The 14,920-nt window shown below is 43.6% G+C and overlaps 1 protein-coding gene and 1 non-coding gene across 7 annotated transcripts in view; both read right to left on the bottom strand.

The window, feature by feature from the left end:
- Positions 1-13,729, bottom strand: part of SLC11A2 (solute carrier family 11 member 2) — a 44,817-nt gene extending 31,088 nt beyond the window's left edge. For 2 of the 6 annotated variants that reach the window (XM_028532821.2, XM_028532822.2), the window contains exon 1: positions 12,417-12,555. Coding sequence is in view for 1 of the 6 variants with exons in the window: in XM_028532819.2 (XP_028388620.1) it covers positions 13,673-13,718 (46 nt within the window). In the remaining 5 variants the exon portion in view is untranslated. Of the gene's footprint in view, positions 1-12,389; positions 12,562-13,672 lie in introns of those variants that run through there. The other 4 variants (XM_028532819.2, XM_036019031.1, XM_028532824.2 and 1 more) reach the window with 4 other exon arrangements.
- Positions 6,417-6,553, bottom strand: LOC114514263. Its single transcript, XR_003685988.1, has one exon. It is a non-coding gene; the product is annotated as a small nucleolar RNA SNORA2/SNORA34 family (small nucleolar RNA).
- Positions 13,730-14,920: the final 1,191 nt, after the last annotated feature.

The raw sequence follows: 14,920 nt of genomic DNA, 5'->3' as shown, positions 1-14,920 counted from the left end.
CACTTGCTAAACTGGAAAACACTTTTCACCTCTGCACTAACCAATGCCCAGTGTTCTGTTATGATGTACAACCAGCCACGGCCCTCCTACCAGGCTCTGGGCCGCCAGACGGCCAAACAGCAGCCAACACGCCCCAGTAACACCGACTCGACCCACCCCCTCTGAGCAGCTACAACAGCTCCCAACCCAACTGGGATTTACTATCTGCTGACTCCGCTGCAGCAGCCACTTAGCTTCCAATCGCAGCACAGCCCCTTGGCTCCAACCAGGGCCTCTGAACTTTTATTTTACACGTAATTCTAAGAAGCCAGGTACTCAGGGTATCCGAACTGACAATAACTTAGAAACCACAAATCAGACCTGGAACTAAGGCTCCTAAAGGAAAAGGTCTCGGGCCAAGTGATATGAGACAAAGAGACCTTCCTTATGTATTATCATTAAAAGAATAGCTTGAGTTATCATTAAGAACAACTCAAGTTTCTTAGCTGTGGCCTACTCACCAAAAACTGATTAAATTAAATTACTTTGCAGTGATGATATCCTATTTAAGAAGACATGGAAGTGCCTTATACATTGGAGGAAGATTCCTACCCTAAACAGGCTACTGAACAGATTAAAAAAGCAAACAAATGACACAGTAGTGTGTCTTCCCCAAGCCTGTGGTCAGTAAAGTGACAGTTAAATACCGGGTTGGCTGAAAGTCCATTTAGTTTTGTCCGTACAATGGCTCTAGTGGTGCTTCATGGTCTCGAACTTCATTTGAAACAGTTCTGTTAGAATGTATTTTGACAGCCATCATATCAGCATGCAGTTCAAAAAACTTGTCAAAATTGGTGATTTTTTGTGCAGCCATTTTAATATTGAGGATGGAAGAAAATACACAACATTTTCGGCATATTACACTCTATTATTTCAAGAAAGGTAAAAACACAACTGAAAGACAAAAACAAAAAGATTTGTGCAGTGTATAGGGAAGGTGCTGTGACTGATGGAACACGTCAAAAGTGGTTTGTGGTTTCTTGGTACAACGACATTTTGGCCAAATAACTCTTTGTTGTAGGGCTGTCGTATGCCTTGTAAGATGTTTAGAAGCACCGCAGTCTCTACCCACTAGAAGCCAATAGTGGGAGCTAGCCAACATACTCAAAATACCCAAATCAATAAAGTTATTTGCGAAAATAAAAAATGTGTCTTTTACTGAAAAAAAAAAAAAAAAACCCATAATGGACTTCTTGGCCTACCTAATAATAGCTTTAGAGAGAAATTTTTTTTTTTAAATTTTTTATTGATCATTTTAGAGACAGAGGAAGGGGGGGGAGAGTGAGACAGACAGACAGACAGACAGACATAGATTTGTGGTCCCACTTATTCATGCATTCATTATATGTGCCCTGACTGGGGATCAAATCCACAACTTTGGTGTCATGGGGACAACGCTGTAGACAAATGAGCTATCCGGCCGGGGCCAGAAATACTTCATGTTAAAAATTTTATTAATTAGCCCTGTCTGGGGTGGCTTCATTGGTTGGGCATCATCACACAAACCAAAAGGTCGCTGGTTCAATCCCTAGTCAGGGCATGTGCCTGGGTTGCAGGCCTGGTTCCTGTCAGGGGGCGTGTGAGAAGCAACAGATCGATGTTTCTCTCCCGCTCTTTCTCCCTCCCTTCCCCTGTCTCTAGAATAAATTTTTTTTAAATTTTATTTATTATTGTTAGTATTCTAACTGATTATTCCTATACTAATTACATACTGGGCCAATAATATAAAAAGTCTGGTCCTCTCTCTGAAATCTCAGGAATGTATTATTCCAAGAGAAAAAATGGATTCTAGATTCCAACTTTCTCATCAAACTTTTCATCAGCAAACGACCACCCCACTGCCTGCCGTGTGCACAGAGCATGACTGGGGCAGCGAGCAGACAGGGTCGGTTACGCCTGGTATGCTCGCCTCACAGTATTGAAGTCTCCATGAAAACGTAAGACACGTATGGAAGCAGTAAGTCAGACATTCTTTAGAGAAAGGTTATTTAGAAAGTTTCAGAGGTAGTAGAAGTGAGACTGCTAGGCTGCACAGGCTCAGGAAACCAGGTGGAGGCAGGAGGGGGGTGGGTGCAGGTGTGCTGCCGAGGGAGAGAGTGCCGCAGTCGATATTAACACAGTTTTGCTCTCTGAGGCCCCACCGCCAGGCCAGTAAGGAAAACGTGAAGCTGAGGTACAAGCAACCAGGATCAGCTCAGCTGGACCTTGACGATTGTGGCTGACACTGCTTTGATGTTCCAGGTCACCCCAGCCCTAAAGTATCACCTTTTCTCATGGCCAGTAAGTTTCACTCTATCAACAGCAATCAATGGAGAAAGTGGCACTCATATTTAAATGTAAAATAACTATTTTATTCCATTCCTTATCAAAAGTTGTAAGACTGTTTTACTGTAAAACATGCTAATAAAATCACATTTTCTATCTAAAATGTCAAAAATCTACACATTCTTTGACCCAGCAGTTCCACTTCTAAGAATGCATCCTAAAGAAACAGTCACAGGAGGGAGTATGTGCAAGGATGTTTCCTGCAGCACTGTGTAGTATCAAAAGCCTGGAGCATCAAAAACAACCAGGTATCAGCAGGAGACTGGTACACTATGGATATGCATGGGATGGGATGCCATGCAGCTATTATAAATAAGGCAGATCTACAGATATTAATAGGAAATAATATCCAAGATGTGTTGTCAAGTAAAAAACCCAATTTATAAAACAGTACGCTAAGCCCTGGCTGGCATATAGCTCAGTGGATTGAGCGCAGGCTGTGAACCAAAGCATCGCAGGTTCGATTCCCAGTCAAGGCACATGCCTGGGTTGCAGGCCATGGCCCCCAGCAACCGCACATTGATGTTTCTCTCTCTTTCTCTCTCCCTTCCCTCTCTAGAAGTAAATAAATAAAATCTTTAAAAAAAACAATACACTATCATTTATGTAGAAAAAAAGAAAAATATACACAAGGACACGTACATATTATTTCCAAAGGACAACGAAGAAGTAGGGAGCACAAATGAGGCCAGTAGCATGAAGACATCTCACTGAATATACACCACAAACCATGCTGTTCTTTAAAAAATTTTTTTACTGTGTGCATTTTTTTTTAATGTAAGGAGACGATATGGATTTCCTTCTTTTTTTCACTTACCGTTTACTTTTAATATTATTTTGTACTGATTTCAGGTGTACAGCATAGTGGTTAGGCAATCATATACTTTACCAACTGCCCTGATACTTCCAATATCCACCTGGCACTGTACACAGTTATTGCAATAATATTGGAATATTATTAACGATATCCCCTATGCTGTACTTTATATCCCTGACTATTCTGTAACTACCAATTTTTATTTCTTAATCCTGTCACCTTCTCCATCCAGCCCCACAGCCCTCCTCCCCTCTGATGGCTGTCTCTATTCTCTGTATCCATGAGTCTGTTTCAATTTTGTTCATTTTGTCTTTAGAGTCCACATGTAAGTGAAATCACATGGTATTTGTCTTTCTCTGACTTATTTCACTGAGCAAAATACCCTCTAGGTCCACCCATGCTGCCGCAAATGATTGGATTCACCTCTGTTCTTTCACAGGCAGAAGTAACAGATTATTTTTAATTAGCACAAAGCATGTATAAAACACTTCAAACTTGTATAAATGAATGAGTAACAAATAACCATAAAAACATAATTTCAAGAGTTTTTCTAATAATGTAGTCCTAAGAGAAACACATTTTAGGAAAAAAATTAATAAACATATACTAAAGAATTTAAAGAAGACAAACTCTAAACATTTAAAAAGTGAGAGTTCCGCCCTGGCTGGTGTGGCTCAGTGGATCAAGTGCTGGCCTGCAAACCAAAGGGTCGTGGGTTCGATTCCCTGTCAGGGCACATGCCTGGGTTGTGGGCTAGGCCCCCTGGGTTGCAGGGCATGTGAGAGGCAACCACACACTGATACCTCTCTCCCTCTCTTTCTCCCTCCCATCCTCTCTCTCTAAAAATAAATAAAATCTTTTTTAAAAAAATGAGAGTTCCCCAGTATCCTGATTGCACATGACTTTCTTGAGATATTAAGAGTTCAGTATACATCTTCACCCCATCAGTGTAATCCAGATGGCCCAACCCAACCTTTACTCTTTCCAGTCTAAGACTTGAATGAAATAATTGTCTCCTTGTTCCCAAGGAGGGGAAAGAGGAAAATTGTGGCTTTAGAATCATAATTGCTAAGTCAAGTGACTTGAAGTACCTCACTTAACTTCTCTGGGTCTTGAATTCCTCCTTTGATCAAATTCCTACCTTATTTTCATTTTTTTAAAATTTTATTTTAATCGTTGTTCAAGTACAGTTTTCTGTCCTTTACTCCCATCCCAGCCTACCCACCCATCCCTCCCCACCTTATTTTCATTCTTATCTGTCATGATCTCAGAGGCAGGTCTGCACTGCCTGTGCTGCATCTGGGTTCAGCCAAGTACTTGTTCCTGATGCTCTCACCCACCCACTGTTCTCTGGATTCACTTCTTAACAAAACCACCCATTGCTCTCTGGGCTCGCTTTTTAACAAACCCTGGGGACTCCCGCTGATAAAGCTTCCATGTTGGATCATTGGAGATCTGCAGCCTTCCCCTGGCGAGCATAATTCGAGCATATGGCGAGCATATATTCCCCTAAGCTTAATTTACTACCACTCTGCCTTAGAGCCCAAGTAGCCATGCTGTGAAGTAATGATTTGGGAGTTTCATCTGAATGCAAAGAATTAGAAGCCCAATCCTCAGGACAGCATTTCCTGACTCACTCTTAATTCGGGTTAAATGGCCTTCCTCCATGTTCTCCCAAGGCACCAGCTGCTTACCACTCTTACCCTGTAACCTTGAAATCATTTATTCCCTGATATTGTTTACAGCAAAGGCCTCAAAACTATTTCACTGATTTTAGAGCTGTTTCAATGTTGCAAAGGTGTCCCTAAAATAGTAAGGTTTACAGAGACATGTTTTTACACAGTCCTCTAATTCTTCCCTTCTTTCCTCCCTTTCTCTATGTGAACAAAGACGGCATTACATAGGACAGTGATTTTCAACCGCTGTGCCACAAGAATTTTTAAAACATGCAGTACCTGACTATTTAGTCAGGGGCACTGACCCCTCTTCCCTTAGCTTGTCAAATAAAAAAGTGACAACAGCCGCCGACACAATAGCCGTTTGGTGTGAATGAATCAAAATTACACCTTTTTTTTTGTCAGATTGGCGAAAAATATATCTTTTGGTGTGCCACAGTATTTTAGGAATTAGTTTATGTGGCCATGAGAGGAACATGGTTGAAAATTGCTGATGTAGGAAAGAACTTTCACAGAAGCAAACAGAAAGGTGTTTGCATGCAAGCGATTAAATAAACGTCAATAGGAATGTCTGAAGTTCACTCTCTGAAACCTCCCTTAGACAGTGCTCAGGGCCAGTAACATGCTGGGGGCAAAGCAGAAACTGCCAGAGGCACAGATCACGGTTTTCAAAAGTGACGCCTGAATGTTTTAGAGAGCTACAAGGAGTTATGGCATTTTAACATTCATACTGTGCCCTAAAGAAAATGTAAAGATTTCCAGATACTTCTAAAACCCCCTTTTTCATAAAGATCTACTTTAAGGTGATGGCACTTGATGTTCTAGAAAACCGTGACTGCCGATCTAACGCCTGTGTTGCGCCAGGTGCTCTTTAGGAAGGCGGGCTTCTACCCCGCCCGCCTGGGAGTCAACACAACTGACATATTCAAGTGGTTCGACAGAGCTCGTTGCTTTCTGAAGCCTCTGTGTTCTAATGAGGAAGATTGCCAGCCGCTTTTTTTAAGATGACAGATTAGCCCTCGCCCATGGTTCAGCTGGTCGGAGCGTCATCCCATACACCGAAAAGGGGTGAGGGTTCAATCCCCAGTTGGGGCGTGTCCGGGAGGCAACTGATCAATGTTTTCTCTTTCTCTCTCTCAAATAAATATATCCTCAGGTGGAGATTAAAAAGAAAAAGATTATTACTTCCTCTGTTTTTCCATTCCAGGTCAATAAAAATGCACCATTTTCCGAGTCTCTTCCATCTAGGACATCCATCTACCTAATTAGTTCCAAAAAAAAATGTGCCCCCACAGGGGGTGAGAGGAAACAGCTCAGAAAAGCCATGTGAATTTCTAAATTATTCTTGAGATGTGAAGTTTGGAATTTCTTTTTTTCACAGTTTAGAATTGTGCTATTGTTATTAGTAGAAAACTCACAGTAATTTTTTTTTGTAAAAACTGAACTTAACAGTATTATAATTTTAACAAAACAGGTTAAATCAGGGACCTCTGTATTTTGGAATCCCAGTATTAACTGCCTACAAATAAATGCTAGCCCATGTCTATTACCAATGACACAGATGTTTCTTTCCAATGAATTGACCATTACATTTCCTAAGTTCTGAAATGGCCAACAGACCATAGAAAGACAATGCTTTAGGCTCCTGCTTGAAACCAGCAGCTTCAGCCAACTGCTAGCCTTGATTCAGGGCCAATGGAAATTTTTTTAAAAATTTGGATAAGTATATCCTATTTTTCTCTTATGAAAATCAATATAAAATTTTAAAAAGACAGTTTGAGCCCTTGCTGGCATAGCTCAGTGGACTGAGCGCAGGCTGTGAACCAGGCATTGCAGGTTCGATTCCCAGTGAGGGCACATGCCTAGATTGCAGGCCATGGCCCCCAGCAACTGCACATCTCTCTCTCTCTCCCTCTCTCCCTCTCTCTCTCTCTCTCTCTCTCTCTCCCCCTCCCTCCCTCCCTTCCCTCTCTAAAAATAAATAAATAAAATCTTAAAAAAAAAAAAGACGACAGGTTGAAGACTGATTACATCTACTCCCTGACAGAAAGAACAAGCAAAAAGCCCCTCTGGTATTAGCTTAAGAAAAAGGCCTAGAAACTCTACTCCTCTCTGCCCAAGTGAGTAATATCAGAATGCCTTCAGCCGAAAGCCACACAAGCCCGCCCAGTTCATGAAGTACAAACAGTGCTGCTATTGTACAACGTGCTTAATACGATTGTCAGTCGGCCTCTCTCTCTGGCACAACGGCCCTTGAAACACCCACTTAGACTGTTCCTCACATTACCGACTCTGTGTGCTGTCAGAATCATCTTGCTTAGTCCACCAGAGAACCACAATTTCCACTCAACATCCAGTTTGCTGTTTCTCCCCCATGCTAGACTTCTGAGACTCTGTTTTATAGTTGAAAGAAAAACCTAACATTGAGAACATCTCATGACAAAGAAAGAAAAGAGAAAATTAATTAGCAAAAGGAAAGAGGGAGTAAGGTTTGGGGAGAAAGAGTCAGTTGATAATAAGCCCAGCTGCTTGGGTGTGAACAACGATAACAGTTGGATAACAGTTGGGAGAAGTGTGGGCAGGCTGGCAAGAAGTACAGATCTTTCACACAGAAGTACCACTCATCAGCCAGAGACTTCAGACTCGGAAGGGCCAGACACCTCCTAAATACAACTCTTCACTTTCTCTGCTCAGTGCTGGGGCTTAACCAGCTTCCAAGCCTTTACTGCTCATTAAAGTCTTACTCCTAGAGACCACAGTTTGGTCTTTGTTCCTCCCAACTCGCGCGCTGTGAGCTCCCTCTGATTCCCTCCTGACCAGAAGTTTACAGCAGTGCACCGCCCTCTGGCAGGCCAGCCTGCCCCCCACCCACCACGGCTGTCCTGGAACATAGCTCCAACTCTGCGAACAATTCCAGAGACCCCTTTAGAGAGAAATGAAAAAGCCCATCAATCAGTCTATGTCTATTTCTGGCCTCAGAAAAAAAATGTTTTGTCCTTATACCTGGTTAAGTAGTGTTTTGCTCTGGTAAAGATGAAAAAATGATTGCCAATAGATTATATTCAACTCATGTATTCTAATGACAGCATTGCCACCCCCCCATGTAGACTGGCCTTAACAATTTTAAGTACATATTTACCTCAACATTTATTTTCTTAAAGCAAAAAAACAAATTATGTATAAAGACAGGTAATGCATACTGCAAGATTCTTCAAGCTCACTTGTGCCTCCTTCCACTCTTTTTAACTTGTTAAAAACTTGTGCCTTCTCCTTTCATTTCCATGGAAGTTTAACTAACACTTGATTATTAGCAATAAATGGGACCAAAACAAACAAAAATAACCCATACAAGATGACCTACCAGCCAATAGGCACAAACACTGAAACTCTAACTTCCCAATTTAAGTTCTCACTGGAAACTGGTTCTTACACTAAAAAATGTAATTTACTCTGACCATAAATTAAAAGTGCCAAGAGCTAATTTATAGGAAGGAAGGAAGGAAGGAAGGAAGGAAGGAGGGAAGGAAGGAAGGAAGGAAGGAGGGAAGGAAGGGAGGAAGGGAGGAAGGGAGGAAGGGAGGAAGGGAGGAAGGGAGGAAGGAAAGCACAAGAGCAATCCTGTCTGGAGTGGCTCAGAAGATTGAGTGCCAGCCTGCAGAACCAAAGGGTTGCTGGTTCGATTCCCAATCTGGGCACATGCCTGGGTTGTGGGCCGGGTTCCTAGTATGGGGTGTGTGAGAGGCAACCAACGATGTATCTCTTGCAACCACACATTGATATTTCTCTCCCTCTTTCTCCTCCCCTTCCCCTCTCTCTAAAAATAAAATATTTTTAAACAAATAAAAATGAAAATGGAAGAGCAATTAGACAATAAATATACTTTTACCATTCCTGTCCAAGTCTTTCATATTCTATTCTGATTTTATTAAAATATAGCTTATAATATATTTATGTTGTTTTACTTTATTAATGACATTCCTGATGATACCTGTAGGTATTATCTCTTCTTTGAGTCTCTTTGACTCTTCTTTGAGTCTCCAGGGGTCAAAAAATTTAATTGTTCGCCCTGGCTGGTGTGGCTCAGTGGATTGAGTGCCAGCTTGCAAACCAAAAGGTCGCTGGTCGATTCCCAGTCAGGGCACCTGCTTGCCTTGTGGGCCAGATCTCCAGCTGGAGGCATGCAAGAGGCAACCGATTGATGTTTCTCTCACACACTGATGTTTTTCTCCCTCTCTTTCTCCCTCCCTTCCCTTCTTTCTAAAAGTGAATGAATAAAATCTCTTCTTAAAAAAGTTAATCGTTCAATATATTTATGTTAAATTATCAAAAGAACAAATAGCATCCACTAGTGAGACAAGGGTCTAGGTCTTCTAACTCCTGATATTCTACACATTCAACTGCTGCCAGGCTTCTTTTCCAAAATATTTTATTCAAACCACAGAGACTCATATGATAAACATGACAATATTAGGGCAACAGGCTCCCCTTTCTACCTCAAACACTCAACACTTTTTTTTAAAGATTTTATTTACTTATTTTTAGAGAGGGGGGAAGGGAGAAACATCAATCAGTTGCCTCTTGTACGTGCACCAACCGGGGACTGAACCTGCAACTCAGGCATGTGCCCTAACCTGGAATCAAACCAACAACTCTTCACTTTGCTTCCCTTCCTTTTGTTGTATGGAACGGTGCCCAACCAACTGAGTCACACCAGTCAGGGCAAAAACTCAACTCTTTAAAGATGTCACTCCTGCCCTGGTCGGTGTGACTCAGTAGATTGGGCTACGAACTGAAAGGTCACCAGTTCAATTCCCAGTCAGGGCACATGCCTGGGTTGCAGGCCAGGTCCCCAGTTGGGGGCGTGTGACAAGCAACCAACTGATGTATCTCTTGCACATTGATGTTTCTCTCCCACTCTTTATGCCTCCCTTCCCCTCTCTCTAAAAATAAATAAATAAAATCTTAAAAAAAGACGTCACTCCTTTTCCTCCTTGTTCAAGTACAAATAAAGAGGGTTCACAAAGACACTGTCCTCCACACTCACCATGCCAACATCTAATTTTCACCCTTATAGGAGTAGTAAGAAATTCTTATTGCAAAGCTAAATAACTAAACTTATACCATCTGCATTTCAGCCACATCAGGCCAGCACACTACTAGATTAAGCAATGTTCTTCTTTTAAAATTTTTTTAAAATTTTCTCCTCTCCAGAGGACATTTTTTCATTGTTTTTAGAGAGGAAGGAAAAGAGAGAAACATCATGTGAGAGAGAAACATGGATCAATTGCCTTCCAAACACACCCGGACCAGGGATCCACACAGGGGTGGAAACTGCAACCCAGGTATGTGCCCTGATGTGGAATCAAACCCATAGCCTTTCAGTTACAGGAAGGCGCTCAAACCGAGCCAGGCTGGCCAGGTGGCAATATTCTTTTTTGTAAATTTAAAGTTTCTCATTTTGCAATTAATTCCCAATACGGCTACATGTATAAATAGCAGCTTCCTTGAAAGAGAACTAGAAGACATGACAGTCTTCCATTAGAGCCTTCCAGAGGTAGGGAGGGACTTTGAGAGCCTTCCAGACCTTGAGAGGGACTTTGAAACTCATAGAAAGGGCATGAATCTGTCACCACACATTTGTATTTAGGCACATGGTGAGGAGGCAGGGAATAATGATGTCTTTGATTCCATAGTACCCACCCAAGCTTTTAACACTAACAGTCAAACAGACAAACTATACTTTGTGGATACCATTCTTTAACCTCTAACCTTCACTTTACTAGGTCAAAACTGAACTAAAGCTGACTGGTAGCTCTGTAGAGTAATCCAAAGAACATTGCTGATTTCCTAACAGCAGAATAAGATTAGATTCACACCAAGCTTCCCCATTCTTTAACAAGAAATGCTGCCAGGCTGCCAAGAAATTCCCCTGCCCAGTCCCAACTTGGCCATTCCAGAAACATGAGAAATCAAGTATGCTGCAATCATGGCCTTTTTGGTATTGGATCTGGGTCCAAAATAAACTGCCTAGGCCCCAAGGCTGTAAATGCTATATTTTCCAATGAAAAATTAAACAGCTAAGGAAGTTCTCAGGTTTCCTGTACCCAAAACAGACCCAGTATAGTGACAGTTTCCAACCTTATTTAATAACAATAAACACCCAGCAGAAAGCCTGTAGTCATGGGTAATTTATACTATACACTGAGATCAATGTTAATGATGCGGGTTCACTGGCAATAGGCTAACAGGATTCTGATCAAAGGTTAAGTTTAGAATCTTTAAAGAGGAAGAAGGCACATGTAGGGAATAGTAAAGGGGGGGGGGACCTCCCACACGCTAGCAACAATTCTAAGTACTTTGTGTGTATTTCCTCATTTAATACTCACCAACAACACTATAAAATTGATATTGCTATCAATCCCCATCTCAAATATGTGGAAACAAAGAGGCTAAGCAACTTATGCAAAAGTTTGCACAGCCAAAAACGTGGTGCAAACTTGTTAGGTTTCAGATTCCATAGGAGTCAAGACAAACACAGTGTCCCCCTGGTTTCCCCAATAATCACTAAAACTAGGGAAGCAAAAGTTTCTGGAAACCCTTGACTCTCCTTCCACATAATTTTTGCTTTTACTTTCCACTTTAAAGAGATGTCACATTCCTCTAACTTCCTAACACTCCTTTGAAAGCAGTGGGCAATATGAGAACATCTTCATTTCACACACAGGAAACTCAAGCCCAGATTCCTCAGTTTCTCCCCTAGTGATGCTCTTTAAAATAGTCTGATATATGAGGTGGGGTGTTTGGGAAAAACAAAAGTGAAAAGGAATCCAAAGGTGATATAATAAAAAGTAAGCGACAGCTTTAAAATTAGGTACGTAAGAAACCGAACAAATGAAGAGCATCCACCCCACCTACATACCATTCCATACCATACGCGATAATTGCACGAGCAGGCCTAAAACCAATCTAAACACAAGCACGCAGCTGCCCGCCCCGGCCCTCCGCGGGAAGTAGCTCTATTTGCTGCTCAAAAATGAACTTTTTGTTGAAGTGGGGAGCCCAGAGAGCGGACAGGTCCCCAGACCTCCGTAAGTAAGGAGGCCACCAGGACCTTGCCCTGTGCCCATCGGCCTATTCCGCGGCGTGAAGCGGGTCACGCACCCCACCCTCGATCACGGATGCCCGCGTGGCAGCAGGTCCAGCCAGGGGTTGGCCATTTCCCCTAGGCCGCGGAAAGAAGGGGTGAGGCCCCGCGAACTCCGGCGTTCGTTCCCCGCCCACCCTCAGACCCCACTCCCCGCGCCCTCTTCTCCCACCCCCGCGAACTCCGGCGTTCGTTCCCCGCCCACCCTCAGACCCCACTCCCCGCGCCCTCTTCTCCCTTCGAATAACGCGGCACCATCTGGAACCAGCGCCTCTGGCCCTCCCTGCCCGCACGGCCCCGCGTCCCCCGGCGCCTTCTCCCAGGCAGACCCCACGAGCCGCCCCGCGCCCTCCCGGCCAGACTGGGAAAAACAGAGCGTGCGCTTTACCCCTGACCTCGCTTGCCTTTGCTTTACCAGCTCCGCAGTCACCAGACAAGCTGTACTCGCGCCAGCGGCTCCATAGCCCTGGACTCAGCGACAAGCCATCCAACCCCTACACGCCCCGCCATTGGCCGATCGCACAGCAGCCGCGCACTCCTATTGGCTGGATTCCCTGAATTCCCGGCAGCTGCCCGCGCGCGTGGCAACTCTACTGCGAGTCCCGAGGCTCCGCCCACCCCGAGTTCTGGCTGTGGGGGCGAGGCCCCAGCGGCCTGGGCGGAGCTGCATCCTACGGAGCAGGTGCTTACGTTGGTTCAGCCCACAGAGTGTGAATTTGGAAGGCTCGCACCCCGCGGACGGATAAGTTTCGTGCAATAGTTCGTCTCAGCCTCACGTTAGCTAGTGGCAATCTACCTCGTTTCTTCTGAAGACGTGGCTCGCCGACGTACAGCTCCACCCTGTAAAGTGCAGCCACCTGTGGGACCCTTTCCTCTCACCCCCAGAGCCACACCATAGTATCTGTGCCCCACCAAGAGCATCCCATACTTGAGAGGAACCGCGAAACATCAACTACTGCAGCCAGTTCGATCGCATCAGATGCCCTACTCCCAAGCCTTGGTAATGAATCATTTTCCTCCATCCTACCCATCTGTCTCACTTCTTCCCCCAGGCTTTATCTCCACTTACCCAAAAGTAATCCCACTCCATCCCCAGCCTCAACCTCACATCCTAGAGTCTTTTTCTGAAGATGGCAGCTAAACTAATGGTGCTATAGAGGAGAGAAAACAAATGGCCTAACAAACCACTCTAATTTTCTACAACGTCATTTAGAGCTATGGAAACATCTCTACACATACATCCCACACACACTTATAATAAAGATAGCCAATCTTATTTAACCGAGTGGTAAGCCTAGAGAGGAAAACCATAAACCCCTCCAACTTCTTTCTTCATGTAAGAACTGCTAAGAGAAAATTTCCCTAGTTGGTAAGAGTCCAAGAGATGAGAAAAGGAGAGTAAATTACAAAAAGAAAAACCCAAATAAAATACAAAGTAAAAAACTTGGGGACCCAAAAACTGGGCTGAAGGCATCGTTAACTTGTACAGGCTGATTTGCATACAGACTTTGTCCTGGAGAGAAAAGAAAATGCACAAATTAGTTCTGAAAATTAGTCCCTCTATAACACATCTGAGGAGTTCGAGAAAGTCCCTCCAGACCAGAACCTTTCCTTTGGGAACCTCGACCCAGCCGGGCAACTTCCCTGGGCTGTTCCATGCTTGCTACTTACTTAGTTCACAATGTGGGGCTGCCTCCATCTTATGCTGCTTCTTCATTGTGCAGAACTGGTTTGACTTCTCCCAGTGCTTGCTCCTGTCTCTATATATGCAGACAAGTGCGCCTCCCTTGGTTAAATAAGGGCACTTGAGGCTGCTCTGGGCAACAGAACACTGATAAAGATACAGCAAGGAATTACAAGAGGCAAACTACATCCTTCAAAGCATAATCAAATTTCATCTTTGACCTGCGATGAAAAGGGAAGCAGCGTATATCTGCCACTCCTGGATATTAATGAACAATTAATTGAGTTTGAAAACTTGTAATCTTAAGATTTCACCTGTTCCATTTGGAAGGAGCTGGAGGCGGTGTATGAAAGGGTGGAGTAAAAGAAATTGCTTTTCTTCATGACACCACTCCTCTTAGGGTGAAGCTGGTTCGGGCACTTGTACCAGGGCTGCATATGCAATAGGACTCTGCTCCCCTAAGACGTAAACTGAAACCAATTAACCCCAAGCCTGACAGTTCACAAGTATTTTCCACATAGGTACGTGAGCATCGATGCAATTATGAGGAGTCTCAGGGTGTGGGTGAAAAGGCCACCTGGCCTATCCCTCGGGATCTTAAGGACCCGCTGGCATGATCCCTGTCAATCAGTGATCCATAGGCAGAGAACAAAGCTGCACAAACCCAGGACAAGGGGCCTGATAGCAAAGGGGGAAAAAAAAAAGAAAAAAAAAAACAACCCTGAGACTGAAGAAAAGAACAACAAATCTGGAGCAAGCCCAGAATTTCTCAATCTGGGAGAAGTGGAACTAAAAGAATGAGGAAAATTTGCCTCCAGCAAATAAACAGCTTAGTAGGCCAGCTGGAGGCAAAGCTGGAAAGGAGAAGCCCTGGAGTGGGGTAGGCTACTGGAAGGAAGAAGGTGCTGCCTTCAGATAGCTTTCTGGTGGTTTTAAAGAAAATCTCCTTAGGCGTGGAGGGTAGACAGAGGAGCCCAGAGCAGCCTCAGTGTGTAATACAGCCACATGCAGGCAGCCAGTGGTGTGGTAAAAGTCCAGGAGTTTGGCCATGTCTAGGTTTTTAGTAACTTGCTGTGGTAACCTGTACTTTAATAATGGTAATTGGAAGAGTTGTGTACTTAAGTGGCAAGGGCTTTATTATGGAATGCTGTCCGATTTCCAGGTGTTGTAGGTTTCTCTTTTGCAGGCTTATTTTCTCAAGCATCTTAGACCTTTGCAGGTCTGAAGCTTCTGAG

The sequence above is a fragment of the Phyllostomus discolor genome, chromosome 2 (genome assembly GCF_004126475.2).
Source record: "Phyllostomus discolor isolate MPI-MPIP mPhyDis1 chromosome 2, mPhyDis1.pri.v3, whole genome shotgun sequence".
Classification (NCBI taxonomy): Eukaryota; Metazoa; Chordata; class Mammalia; order Chiroptera; family Phyllostomidae; genus Phyllostomus; species Phyllostomus discolor.
The sequence above is the reverse complement of the archived record's forward strand: the minus strand, read 5'-3'. Positions and strand labels throughout refer to the sequence as shown.